This window comes from Erinaceus europaeus, chromosome 4 (genome assembly GCF_950295315.1).
Source record: "Erinaceus europaeus chromosome 4, mEriEur2.1, whole genome shotgun sequence".
NCBI lineage: Eukaryota > Metazoa > Chordata > Mammalia > Eulipotyphla > Erinaceidae > Erinaceus > Erinaceus europaeus.
Window position 1 is genome coordinate 128,987,880 of NC_080165.1, and position 15,295 is coordinate 129,003,174.

General features: G+C 33.9%; 1 protein-coding gene across 2 annotated transcripts in view; it reads right to left on the bottom strand.

Moving 5' to 3' along the window:
* Positions 1-1,444: 1,444 nt before the first annotated feature.
* The window catches only part of CLVS2 (clavesin 2), an 88,688-nt gene continuing 74,837 nt past the window's right edge, over positions 1,445-15,295 (bottom strand). For both annotated transcript variants that reach the window (XM_060190527.1, XM_007521302.3), the window contains 2 exons: positions 11,090-11,310; positions 1,445-4,689 (listed from right to left, as the gene is read on the bottom strand). In XM_060190527.1, the coding sequence (XP_060046510.1) occupies positions 4,602-4,689; positions 11,090-11,310 (309 nt within the window). In that variant the 3' untranslated portion in view covers positions 1,445-4,601. The remainder of the gene's footprint in view (positions 4,690-11,089; positions 11,311-15,295) is intronic.

The following is a 15,295-nucleotide window of genomic DNA, read 5'->3' on the forward strand; positions in this document are numbered from 1 at the left end:
AAATGTACCACTTTATTTAGGCTTATATATCTATGTAACACATAAAATGAAATATATGTCTGTTAACTTATTGATAAAGAAATACAAATACTATATCTGAAAATTCAAATATCATTTCAGAGATTTGGTAACCTGATTTCTCTGTTGAAAATCATGGTTGATGGTCCTTTTTCAATTCTGTTCCACTGGTCTGTGTGCCTATTTTTGTTCCAGTACCATGCTGTTTTGATGATGATGGCTTTATAATATAGTTTAACGTCTGGGCATGTGATACCTCCATTTCTGTTTCTTTTCCTCAAGATGGTTTTGGCAATTCTAGGTGTTTTCAGGATGGCCCTTTTTCAAATAACTACTAGTAAGAACATATAATGGAGGAAACACAAAAGTTCTTACCATCCAACCATATCAGTTAGACTTTTAAATTAACAATAGACGAGAATTTTTCAAAAGCAGGTTTTCTTGATATTACTTCTTTGAAGGATCTCAGATACACCCATAAGTCTTTAGGCTGTTTGAAAAAGCAAAAGATGTCTGTTCCTGAAGACACACTCAGGTATTCTAAGCATTTGTGAAGGGTGATAAACATGATTTCCAAAGTTGAAGATATTTCTTCATTATCTTACTGCATTTCTGGGTCTTCTGTTCCCCCAGCATATTAAAGAAACCTCAACTACTTAATTTAATAAGGTGTCCTAGTTAAAGATATTTAAAAGAAGCTAACTATAAAATAAACAAGCATGTTATGAATATGAAATAAACTTAAGTTCTGCTTTGTACTATGCAAACTACTATTGTAATGAAAAAAATCATGCATTCTCTCTTCAAAAATTTGCTTGTAAAACTTTATTTAATATGTGTATATTGTCCCAGGATTGCCAATGTCATGTGTTCCAGTTACTATACTAAGATCACACACTAAAAATAGTACAGTAAAAGAATGATCAAAGCAAAGCCTCAAAGATTCTTTTTCCAATGACATATATATTTACCCCAATAGGCACATGTACTTACTTTTTGGAAGAAAGTACAAATAAGGTTCAAATTCTATATAGTATTACTGTTTTATTCCATTGTTAAGAGGCACTTCTTCATATTTCTCAGAGTATATTTTCATAATGATATCTTGCCTTTAAACTATCAGTCAAAAGATTTGTACAAATATCAGTGACAACATAAGAGAGGTTCTTTCAAATAAGCTTTGCAAGTAGCTGCCCCTCAGATTATGGAAAAAAGAAAATATATTAGAAATAAAGATTAGAGAAGATTGAATGAGAAAAGCAAATGGACTATTGCCCTTTTACAAATCAAATATTGTAATTTTCAATATCTACAAATTTCAGGTAACAGTTGAAAAGCAAAGTATAGCTCTCGTACTAGGAAGGGCAATTCATCAGGGTAAATGGTGGATGAGAAAGAGGGAGAGAAAAGTCGTATATCATTGCAATTAAATTGAAAGCGTTTCAGGTGTTTATTTAATGTTATGTGACAATAGACATATCTACATAACACACATACACACACATGGGGAAAAACTAAATACTGCTAATCAGTTGATGCTGAAGTGAAATTTTAAGTGGATCAAATATCCTTTGACTAAGCATCTTTCATAACACTGCTGAAATTTTGCGTTTATTCAGACTGAACTAGATATAAAAATGTCAAAAGAATCATATTGTAATCCTTTCAGTCACTAAAAATATTGCTCAATTCATCTAACTCTCACTTGTTCATTTGAAAAAAGAGTCAACCCCCAAAATGCCTATGCAAAGTTTGAAACTTTGGGATAGGGAGACAGTGTGATTGGTCAATAATAATTAGAGAGGGGTAGGCATAAAATTCACCTTTCTAGTTATAATTTCCTATCTGGCATTAACCTTGTGAATAATAAAATTGGCAGTAAGTGTTGTTCATCAAAAGAAGTTAATGAAGAATGCCTAGAATTGGTGCACCTGACTAAAAGCACACATATATTCAAGGACCAGAGTTCAAACCCTCGCTTCTTACATAAGGGTAGGGGAAAATCCACAAGCAGTGAAGCAGCACTGCAGGTGTCTCTCTCTTTCTCTCTCCCTCTCTATCTCCTTCTCTCTCAATTTCTCTCTTCTCTATCTAATAAAATGTTTTATAAATGGCTGTAGGGAGTGGTGGATTCATCATGCAGACACTGAGCTCCACCGATATTCTTAGTGGTAATAAAATAAAAAGGAACTTCATGAGAATGAAAAGTTGATTACTACATCATATTGACTAATATTGCTTCTATTGTATATAAAGCCCACAACTATAGAATGTATGTTAGGTAAGCAGAAAAGTTCAAGAACACCACCAATAGCTAACATTTTTACAAAGATATTATTTATCATGACTTTTTCTTCCCAATTTATCAAGTGTCTGAGTATGTATGAGGAGTCCTAATAGTCATTATTCTTCTACATTTGATTGCAGGTTAGCATTAAGAGATCTTCAATTCATATTATTTTTATTATTTAAATATTTTTTTAATTTTATTTATTATTGAATAGAGTCAGAGATAAATTGAGAGGGGAGAGGAGATAGAGAGGGAGATAGACAGAGAGACACCTGCAGCCCTGCTTCACCACTCGTAAAGCCTTCCCCCTGCATGTGGGAGCTAGGCGCTTGAACCCAGATCTTTGCACACTGTAAATTGTGCACTTAACCAGGTGTACTACCATCTGGCCCCTTATTTTTTATTTTTACAAACATCATACAGTTTATAACTACAGTGAAAATTTAGTGTATTGATCTTGATTTTAAGATTTTTATCTGTAGGGTTATAACTGTATTTTTAAAATTTCTGGCTGAAAGTATACAGAGACTTCTATGTACCTTTATTCCCTTTGTTACAGAGAGCCCCTTGTCATATTTTATTTCAAAAATATGTTTAAATATTTATTTATTAATTTTCATGACAAATAGATCAATACAGAGAGACCAGAGCACAGTTCAGCTATGACTTAATAGTGATGCTCTATATTGAAGGTGGCCACCCCAAGCCTGGCTGTCTCATATTCCATCTCTGTTACTATCTCCATGGTCCACAAAAGAGTATTTTAGTGGTAAATTCTCAATATCCAAATTCATCACTCTGAAAATCTGATAAAGTCTTACTTGTCCAGGTGGAAATTTGAAACTTAAGTTTTGAAATTTGTTATAACATTAGAAATGGTATGAAATAAAAATCTTTAAACCTTATACAGATATCAAGGGTATATTTAGTATAATATGCTATCTCAAAATGCCTCATATGATCCCATTGTGTGTTCTGGATACAGTAAATTTGTTCAATATTTTTCTGCAAATACAATGCAAATGTATATGGGATAACTATGAATACTAATTTCAATTTGAGAAAACAATATTACTCCTGGATATCTATTCTGTGTTGAGATTGGTTATTTCTTTGAAGGAAAACGTAATTCACTAAAATGGCACAGATTCAAGACGTGCTTACAAATTAAATGGGGATTATCTTAAATTCACTGGATATTTCCTTCAATGTCAATATACCTCATTTTTATTAACTTTAGTGAAAGCAATTTTCAAGAGTTAGTATCTCATGTGATATCCGACATTTCTAAAAACACTTAACATGTAAATACAACTTATTACATAAATCTGTCACATCAAGGATTTTATAGAGTTCAGTAAAAATATGTGTGTGAATATAGATATATTTTTTTCAAACAATGCACAAGAATTAGAAATTAGCCCCTCATCTATAAGTGGAAATTTTATGTTTAAAATTACTTCTCAAAACACTATTCAAATAAGATTTATTTCTATTATTCAGACATTTGGGGTTTGTGTTCTTAAAGATAATAAGAATACAATGGATTCTTGAATAAGGACACAGTATGAAAACAGCAACTTAAAAAAAAATTCTTTCAGAAACCCACATCTTACTTAGGGAAACATATCTTTTCACAAGACTCCAGGAATTAAACACAGAAGAGTTCAAGTGGTTGGTTTACAAGCTCATCTACCATTCTTTGTCTCCAAAATGCAAGGCCAGTGATAGTTTTAGAACATACTTTCTGTAAATTGAAAGTCATTAAATAGGAAATACCTTTCCCTTTATTATTTCTAGACTCAAAGCTTGCTGTACCCATTTAAAGTGTATTTGATAAATGACAGAATTTCAAAGAAAAACAATGAAGCAGTCACTATGTTTGCTGAAATATGGCTTCATAGGAAATAGGGTTATATTTAATTAGCTTTGTTTATTTGCATGTTTCTTCTGTTTCTTTGCTTTTTTTAAATATATTTTTTGTTATAGTTCATATCACTGGCATAGACTCAGGAGTCAGTCTTTTCCACTGTAAGTCACCAAACTTTACAAAGTTGACACAAAGATTACATTATATTTACAAAGAACTTGGCACTTACAGAATAAATTATTGATTTTCATTAATCCAGACCAGGTCATCCAATATTCAGGCAAATGGGAAAGCCTGATTCCTTATTAAATAGTATGCTACATTAACATGAATAAATAAGTTTCCATCTGATAATTTCTCCACAGTGCTGTCCCTTTGCTGAAAACAAATACCTTGTGATTCTAATTCATGGTGAGTAAGTTATTAATCCAGAGAGAGTAAAGGTTGCATGTTTTCTTCCTCAGTTTTATCCATGCGTTTGAGTACAGTAGGATCCACTACTGACTGGGATCTGGAAATGATAAAGACAATGTCAGTTATTGCCAAATAATTACATTCTCTTCTCTGCCTTTGCTCTATTATTGTTTTTCTCATGGACAAGCATTATCTTCGCCAAGGAATTTAGGCACTGAAAATGCTGCACATTTAGTGAAAGTAACACTGAATTTTGTGTTTTTCATCAGATTGAGGAAACAAATACCTTTTGGCCTCTAAATAAAATTAGTAACAACTGATTGTAAATAGGTAATCATGGCTTTAAATCTGTTTCACAAGGTACAGAAAATTGATAATGTAAACCCGGGACATTCCAATATACAATTTCCAAAATGGAAAATAGTATTTCAGGAAATTTATTGTTATGGGAAATTAAGTAGAAATTTTAGAAGTATCGTCACTGCGTTAAAGGGTTCTAAGTAACAAATTAAACATAAATGGGAATTTTTAGTCACGCTTTTCATCCTTTAGGAAAACATTTAGAAATATTAAGATTAAAATTAAAACACTAGAAAAACAGTACCAAAACCTTAATGTGAGCTTTGTTAAATTAACCAGTAGAATATTCAAATACAAATTTTCAGGAAAAAATTGATTAGAAGAAAAATCAATCTTATACTTGAGAGTAAAGTGAAATGTTCTAAAACTTTAAAAAAGAAAGACTCCTCTTATACAAGCAATAAACTAATCTTCCTTGTGATTAAAAAAGCAAATAATTTGAAAACTGCTTACACATGCCTTTGATAGCAGGTGGGGATTATAGCTCAATTCATCATTAGGAAACAACATGAAACTGGGAAGAAGTCAATGAATCATGCTAGTGCTAAGGCAGGAGGCTACCATCTTAATAGATATGACATTAAAGAAGCAGCTGCCCTTTTAAGATTCTCCTTGGTAATGAATTTGCCCCCTGCTGCTACATTTCAGCCAATTAGCTATTACTGTGGCAATATGTCTCTTTGCAGACCTCATTACTTTCAAAAAGAAAGACAAGTTAAAACCGCACATACTAATGAAAAAGAACAGCAACAGGAGTGATTATCAAAGCAAAATAAAACATTAACTGATAAAACAATTTCTTCACTTACGTAAATTCACTCCTAAAGAGAGAGTGAAAAGGTGTGTGAGGGTATTAAAACGGGAGTTTTATCTCTGCTATCTTTATTTTATGTCAATAATAGTTATTACATGCCTATATAAGTAAATAAGAAAGGAGACTAACTAAAGCTAAATCATCTGTGAGAGAGAGACGAGGAAGGGAATTGGAGAGTTAAGAGTTTTTTTTGTTACTTTTATGTGCAATAATAAATATAATTATCAAAGATAGAATTATCATAGATAAAATACATTTAAACTATTCAGAAAATTGCATAAAATACTTAATAAAAAGAATTTTAATACTAACTTTAGGTAAGACTCAACTAAAAAGCTGGTTCCCCAAGAAGAATTCATAAAAATATAGGTTAATTTAATACCCTGTACCAAAGTATGAACATGACAATTGATATCAACCCTCATATGCAAGGATTTTGTGAGTTTTACTCCCTGCAAACACAGTGTATACTACACAGTCTTAATCATTAATTTCCGTACTGAGAGAAGTTCAATGTTGAACATTCAAAATTAGGATGAATGAAGCTGATTGGGGAAAACAGTTCTTCAAGATAATATATGAAATTTGTCTTAAATTTTCTATATAAATGTTGAGGTATAGTCTAACAATATTTAATAAATATATACTAAACCCCTTCAGAAAGCACCAGGCAAACAATTTAAGCATTTATCACAATGCTTTTTAAAAACCTCCTCTCCCTCCCTCTCTCTCTCTCTCCTCTCTCTCTCTCTCTTTCATTTTTATGTTCCTTAAGTTCTTGTTTGCATTTATGATGTACTATAGATATCAGAAGAATCAGATATTAAAGGCTGACTCCACACACCATCAATAAGTCAAACAATACATAAAAATATTAAATTTAGTTGCTCAAGTGTAGTTATTTTAGAAAGATTTGTTTTCTTTTTCAAGCACAATAGGTCTATAGATATAGATAGATAGATGATTGATAGATAGATAGATAGATAATCAGTCTATAGATAGTGTAAAAATGAAAAATAACCAATACAAGAGAAAGGACAAAATGGAAGGTAGTAACGATTATCTTTAATTCTTTATGAGAAACTGCCATTCCCTGACACAAAGAAAATAAGAATCAAGTTAAACAGTTTTCTTAATCTCATTCTTCAGAAGTTTCTCAGTTGAACTAAAAAAGAGGGAGTCAGGCGGTAGCGCAGCGGGTTAAGCGCACGTGGTGCAAAGCACAAGGACAGGCAGAAGAATCCTGGTTTGAGCCCCCGGCTCCTCACCTGCAGGGGAGTCACTTCACAGGCGCTGAAGCAGGTCTGCAGGTGTCTTATCTTTCTCTCCGTTTCTCTGTCCTCCCCTCCTCTCTCCATTTCTCTCTATCCTATCTAACAATGACGACATCAATAACAACAATAATAAAATTTTAAAAAGAACTAAAAAAGATTCGGATATACAAAATCTAATGCCGAGTAAGAGGTGTTTGAAATTCTAATCAGTCCAGATCAGAAGCAAGAAACTCAGGGTTTGGAGGTTATATGCTCTGGGCAAAATCTGCAGAGGACAAAATGTTCTAATTAATTGGATAAGAGAATCAAGATCCAAACTGACTTCAAATGTTGGATAGATAAAACCAAATCTAACAAGATGATATTTAATGTGTTTAGAGGAAGAAGCCAAATACTAAGAATTGTGAGGATACTGGTCTAGAGCTAAATAGACATACTAGTTTTTAGAGTTCAGTCAGTCTACTATATATTTTAACTACTGACTAACAGAAATGATGACAAAAATGACCAGTGAAATTCAAGGCGGTTTATATTACAAGTCAAGAATTATGGAATCTAAACGCAAGTAGTGATAGTATCAGATGTCCCCTATTCAAAATAAGCACTGTTCTAAAAGAGCATTGACCAACATCAGATCATTTTCTCTGTCATTCAGTTGCCGTATATGGGGCATCCTGTGTGGCAGGTTCTACCGCAGGAACTGGGAATTCAGAGGCATACAGGACTGACAGTCTCTAATGATTCTGTGAAACTTAATTTTTAAAGGGCAGGACATAAAATTAAATAGTTACTGACAGACTAGTAAGGGCTATAAAGAAAATAAAAGAGGTGATTGAAAAAGAATGACTAGAATGAAAAGTAGATCTGAGTAAAACATGATGATTGAGAAAGACCAAAGGACCCTCTTGAAAAGGAGACCTTTGACTGGGACAGCCATCTGAAGGTGAAGTAAAACAGCATTCCAGCCAATAGTGACATAGACAAAGATCCTTTGAAACAAACTGTAGGATCAGAAACAGAATAAAGAACAAACAATGTCTACTAATTTGAAAGTATATATGTCTTATGTTCATTGTAATACAATTTAAAATAGCCAGGATATGGAAACAACACAAATACTCAGCAATGGATGATATAAAAGGTATGGGGTATTTACACAATGAAATACTACTCAGTTGTAAGAAAAGATGAGATACTGCATCTTGCAAAAACCATGGATGAGAGTAGAGGGAATCATGCTAAGTTAAATACAGAATGACTTTGCACTCATTGCATAATCATCAATAATTTAAAAAATTAAAACCGAGAATGAAATGATCTGATTTACATTATTCACAAGAGCTTTTGTATTATCATATGGTTAATAAATATGGCACAGGGTACAGGGTCAAGATAAGGGCAAGGAACACTGGTAGAAGTTTGTAAGAGAACATAGGCAAGGAGAATGCAAGAGATGGAAAGGTTGAATACAGCACAAAGACAAACACGCTCACAGGAGGAACCCATATTAATGAACTTGCCACAAGAGTGGCTGAAGGAACATTATTAGTTGGAAATGGAGAAGACTAAGAAAGATTTATGTTTCCAAATCTTTTTATAAATCAATTCTTGGGTCCTGGGGAAGTCCACTCTTTGTTATTTTGCAAAGGGAGGGTAGATAAACATTATATTATCCACAGAAAAGATTCTTTACTTCAGGCATTAAAAATCCATTTTATCAGATACTAAGTATGTGATTTTGGAAAGAAATTATAATTTTAGAATTTCTATGAAGAATAAATAGTTACCAAAAAAATGCCAAGAAAGGACCTAACTCATGACAAGTACATAGTATGTAATAGATCCTATCCAAGATTGTCATCAAGATTTTTATTAAAAGGAAGCCATTCTTGTGTAATTGAAGTCAATGTTTTATTTTGTTTGTTTTATTTTAAGAAACACGGAGAGATTGATGAAATATATGTTTCTGTCCGAAAATAGTTACTCTTAGGGATAGCAAGATAAGTCATCTGGAAGGATACCTGTATGAACCTGGCATACATCTGCACTGAGGAAAGCTTTGGTACTGTGGTGTATTCCATACTCTTTTTTTAAATTTATTTTATTTTATTTATTTATTCCCTTTTGTGGCCTTTGTTGTTTTATTGTTGTAGTTATTATTGATGTTGTTGTTGGATAGGACAGAGAGAAATGGAGAGAGGAGGGGAAGACAGAGAGGGGGAGAGAAAGACAGACACTTGCAGACCTGCTTCACTGCCTGTGAAGGGACCTGCCTGCAGGTGGGGAGCCAGGGGCTCGAACCGGGATCCTGACGCTGGTCCTTGAACTTAGCGCCACCTGCGCTTAACCCGCTGTGCTACAGCCCGACTCCCCTTCCATACTCTTCTGTCTCTAGTCCTCTTTTTCTATCTGAAAAATTTGGTCCAGAGCAGTGAAGTCCAGCATAAACAACAATAATAAAGATTTATTCTGCAGAAAATTTACTACACATATGTGTATATATGTGTGTATTTTCATATATGAAGAGAGGGAGAGAAAAGAGAGAGATGCAAGCATGCAGTTTTGAATACTACTTCTACAAAAACGCTTTAAGATGCCACATAGAAGCTCTTTGGTTAGAAAAGCACAGAACTTAAGGTAAGAATGGAAGTTATTATAGAGCAAGGTGGAGAAGTGAAGACATTGCAAGTTCACTAACAAAAACAGCAACATCAGACACAATGAATAGTAGTATCATTACTAGAGTCAGAGCTATGATGCAAAAGTCATACATAAGGTTTTTATCAGAAAATGTTATAAGACATGCAGACACCTAGTGTCATCCTGAGCTATGTGTGGAAAATTTGTAGCAGCTCCTTCCTAGTTTTATGTGATGCAAAATGAGTAAAGAAATAATGCTTGTAACCATTACCAGATGAACCCTACTCTGGTATGGCCTACAAAATGTCTGATTAAACATCATCTGGTTTCCTACAGAATGCCAACCATATGTGCATGTCTGACAACTAACCCCACTCCACTACTAGACTGTGATTAGACGCACATTTTGTCCACATTAGATCCAAATCACCTAGGAAAGTGTCTATTACAGAACATATGTTCAATAAATATGTGTTAATTGAAAGAGAACAAGCATGAAACTTCTGTGAGTGAAAACAAGAGGTCAGACTATGATGCAGCTATCAACTTTGCAACATTAAAGCTATATGGAAACAAGAAATGTTTTGCTCTGGGAAAGGTCAACTAAACCTTTAAACAAGAAACTGGCAGAGATGCCAATAAGACTACATACATGCTACTTTAAATGTAGTGTTTGAAGAAAAAATAAGTTTTTGTATAAAAGAAAGACAGAGGGAGTTGGGCGGTGCTTAAGCGCAGGTGACGCAAAGCACAGAACTGGCTTAAGGATCTCCGTTCGAGCCCCCAGCTCCCCACCTGCAGAGGAATCGCTTCACAGACTGTGAAGCAGGTCTGCAGGTGTCTATCTTTCTCTCCCCCTCTCTGTCTTCCCCTCCTCTCTCCATTTCTTTCTGTCCTATCCAACAATGATGACATCAATAGCAACAACAATAATAACTACAACAATTAAACAAGTAACAAAAGGGAATAAATAAATAAATATTTTAAAATACTTTTTTTAAAAAAGAAAGACTGAAAGACTAAGAAAAATATTTACTATCAATCCCACACTTCAAAAGAAATCTTAGAAGGCAAGTGAATTTCCTAGAGAGATACAGAGGTGGTTAAATGGCATTAGAGATGGACATAGACCTCAACCTTCCTGCTTGATTCTATCAAATCTCAAAAAATAGCTTGAAAACCCACTAGAGTTGGGGTCTGTGGATTTGGAAGAACACTAGGTTGAGATTACCTCAGATGACTTCATCTTTGATTGAAAATTTCTAGATATTCAATTAGGCCAAAAAAAAAAAAAAAAACTTTAACAGTTCCCATCAAACATCCACTTTGGTAAAATATAAAACTTTCAGTTAAGACATGGGATTCCCCTGCCGTCACCCCAACCCACTTCCCAGCTCTCTCCAGCATACCTCTTCATGGACTTGGGGGAGAGTTCCTTTTCTACTTCCTTCACAGGCATACTGTAGGAATCCACACTGTATTCACCGTCATCATCGTACTCATGGTCTAACAGTGTTCTTGCCCACGTTCCCATGTCATAAGGGGGCAGCATCCCCCCAAATTCGGAGGGCAGGATCTCAGGATGAATAAGTTGGTGTAGACTATTCAGATTATTGCCATGCAAAAATATCTACAAATGGAAGAAGAGGGGTGGGAAAACACAAAGAAGAGAGTAATATCCAAATACTGGAAAGCAGGGAATGAAAGTTCAAGAACAATATCAAAAAGTAACAGAGTTCCATATCTGTTAAAATATTTAAGCCCTTCATCTACTCTGAAACAAGAAAATCTTGTAATACTATTCTAATATTTCCTATAAAACCCTGAGACTGAAGAATTTTAAATAAGCTCTAGAAAGTCTAGTTACTTGTTAAAGAGAATTATTGGTTCCTTATTTCACAGTCAGGGACATGAGAATAATCTGTTATGTGTGTATTGATCTAAAGACAACACTGTATGTGTAGGTTAATTATTGTATTATCATCTACACAGACTAAAATAAAACTGGAAAGTTATCCATGTCACATAATTTAAATCTCTGTAAATTATTGTCTTTCTTCTCTATTAATTTTAATCTCGAAACTAAAGACCAGTTTTTGTTCTAAGAAATCACTGTTATCATCTCATATATAGTTATATACTATTTATTTAAGAATTATAATTTACATGGGTCTTAAGTAATTTTACATTTTAAGTTCAAACTGAATGGGTTACACTCTGCTCTTGTACTTTTAGATCATACTAACATAAATATATAATAAACAAAGAAAAACTAGAACATCAGATGACTTGAGAAATAGAAACCACTAACCAACAAATAATTCAATAAATTTTGTAAGAATGACCAGGGAATTAGTCCAGTTGGAGCACACCGGTCTTTCATACCTGAGACTCAAAGATCTCAGTTTCAATCCCTAGCACCACTATACCCCAAACTGAGCAGTGCTCTCTAATTGCTCTCTGTTTTACACTGCTATTTAGAATATAAATTATGGAACAGTTAAAGAAGATAAAGAACAAACACATGACTACAGTAGGTAGAGCAGGGTCCTTGCTAATAAACTGTATTATAATAGACTTTGCTGTGAAAAATTTAATCTTGCTAGTGTTGATACTGTGTGGAGCCTTAGTGATAAACGTTGGTGGCAAAAAATAAGCAGATAAACAAAAATAATAAAAATCATATGTGCGTATGTATGCATATGTACTAAAGCAAACATATAAAGAGAATGCAAGATTTTAGTATCTACAGATACAGAAAACACCATCCACCTGAAAAGTACAACAGAGTAGTAGCAAACTCCACACCTTTCCGTTTCTCATCAGCAGCATACGATAGTCCAAGAAATCACATGCACACCCATTTACTGCCGTCTTTGACACACATAACATAAAGCTTATTCTAGAAGGACTATTAAGCTCTAGTATCTAAAACCCTTCATTTATTTGTTATACAACACTTGGCTTGGTCAAATAGAAATTTTGCAAGAAACTTCTAAAGTCATGCAAAGATTAAGGTGACAAATCTTTAGATAAATAAATAGAATCCTCTCACTAGTTCCTATCTCTTCCTTAACACTCTGTTCTACCCCCAGTATCACTATCAGTTTGGACTATTTTATTTTATTTTATTTTATTTTATTTTATTTTATATTTTTGCCTCCAGGGTTATTGCTGGGGCTCAGTGCCTGCACTACAAATCCACTGCTCCTGTAATCTATTTTTTCCCTTTTGTTGCCTATTATTGCTATTGCTGTTTTCGTTGTTGGATAGGACAGAGAGAAATAGAGAGAGGAGGGGAAGACAGAGAGGAGAGAAAGATAGACATCTGCAGACCTGCTTCACTTCCTGTGAAGTGATCACCCTGCAGATGGGGAGCTGGGGGCCGAACTGGGATCCTTAAGCCAGTCCTTGCACTTCATGCCATGTGCTTTTAACACGCAGCACTACTGCCCGACCCCTTGACTTTGCTTCTTAATGAACAAAACAGAACAAACAGATGAGAGGCACCTGCCAGCATCTATACCAGTTCCTTTGCTTTTACTTGGACTACAATGAAAGTATAAACTGAAAAATTAAAAGCCATCCTTTCACCTGTGCACTAGAATTTATTGTATTTTCTTCTCAGCTTTTTTTTTCCCAAGCAATTCTTTCACATCATCGAATTTCCTCTGTCTCTTTCTGTTGTATCATTCCAATCAGATCAGAAAACAACTTGCCAGTTTCTCTACCATCCTCATCCCTAAAGATATAAGACCTCTCTTGGTACCATTGTTAGCTCCAGTGAATATCCAGTTTTGCTTTTCCATTTTTTGCAGAACTTATCAAAGCAGTTATCTATATTTTTTGTCCAAATAACCTCATAGCATTTTCCAGATTCCAATACAAAAAGACTTTATCTCTCAATATTTACACAAAGTAGTTCTTGACAAGATTGTTCACATTGTTAAATTCGTGTCAACCCACAGTCCTTATTTTTCTTAACTCTAAGTTGCACTGAATATAGTAGAATATTTTCTCTTCTTTTTTAAACATTTTTTATTATCTTTTTTGGATAGAGTCAGAAACCAAGAGGGAAAGGGATGATAGAGAGGGAGAGAGAGACAGAGTGACACCTGCAAACCTACTTCACTACTCGCAAAGCTTTCCCCCTGCAAGTGGAGTCTAGGAGCTCGAACCTTGGTCCCTGTGCTTTGTACCATGTGCTCAACTAGGTGTGCCACCACCTAGCCCCTAGGAGACTAGTTTCCTCCCAAGAACTATTGACTTTTGCCTACACCAATATATATATATATATATATATATATATATATATATATATATATATATTTTTTTTTACTTTTGCCTACACCAATATATATATATATATATTTTTTTTTTTTTTTTCTTTTCAGTCAGTCTTTTTTCCCCTTAGTAATTCCATAAATCTCCACTTTCTCAATATCCCAGAGCTTTGGTTATTTCATTTACTGTCTTCTCTAACTTCTCACTCGATCATTTCATTTAGTTAAGTAGATTTCAAAGATCATCTATACACTGAAAATGTTTGCCTTAAATCTAGGTTTTTGCCTTTGAATTCTCTACTGGAATTCCTACTGTCTTTATCACATATGCATGTAAACCTCAATGGATATGGAAAATTTCATATATTCAAGGCTGATCTCACAATTTTCTCCCTACAATTATCAATATCAATAACTAATATGTTCATTCTTTTAGTTTCTTAGACCAAAACTTCTGACTCATCTTTTAATTCTCTCACTGCCAACAAGACCTCTTGTTACTACCTTCATAATGTATCCTGAATTCCAGCATCTAACTTTACCTCCATAAATCTATCTCAAACTTCCATCATCTTTCAAACTGATTACTGTATTACTGTATTACTATCCTTCTATTATTCCCATTTCCCTACATTCTGTTTCCCTACTGTCAATACAAAGGATATCAAATCAAAGTTAAAACATCCATCAGATCCTGTCACTTTTCTTATAGTTCCCTCTTGACTCTTTTTTAAGACTAAATCCTGTATAAGACCTTCCATTAATTCATTTGAACAGATCTCCTACTATTCACTCCCTACTGAAACACATTATGTGCAAATGTCTCAAGACATATGGAATGGATGACACTTCTACCTATAGATTTCTGCTTATGAATACTCCCAAAGTTAGTTATCCCACATTTTAAACATCTTTCTCCTTAAAGGAAGGTGGTGAGACTTTTAAACATGACAACCAGGTCTAACATGGAAATACCTTTCCCTTTTCCTTCATCGTGTGTATTTATAGTACCTCTTATCTTTTATATAGTATATAACTTACTTAGCTAATATGTATATACTACTTGACCATTTACGATATTATATATATATATATATATATATATATATATATAATACTATTATTTCTTCAAATCCAAGACTTATTCAAGTCCAAATCTATATTATGTGAAGATTCTTGTTAATACTTTTAAATGTGACTGAACCTCCAAACTGGGCAGTAAGAATACATTAAAACTGACCAACTGTTAAGTATTTGTTCTTAGCAGTGAGGTAGTGATGCACCCAGTAGAGTGCACATGTTACCTTGTTCACGGACCTGGTTCAACCCCTG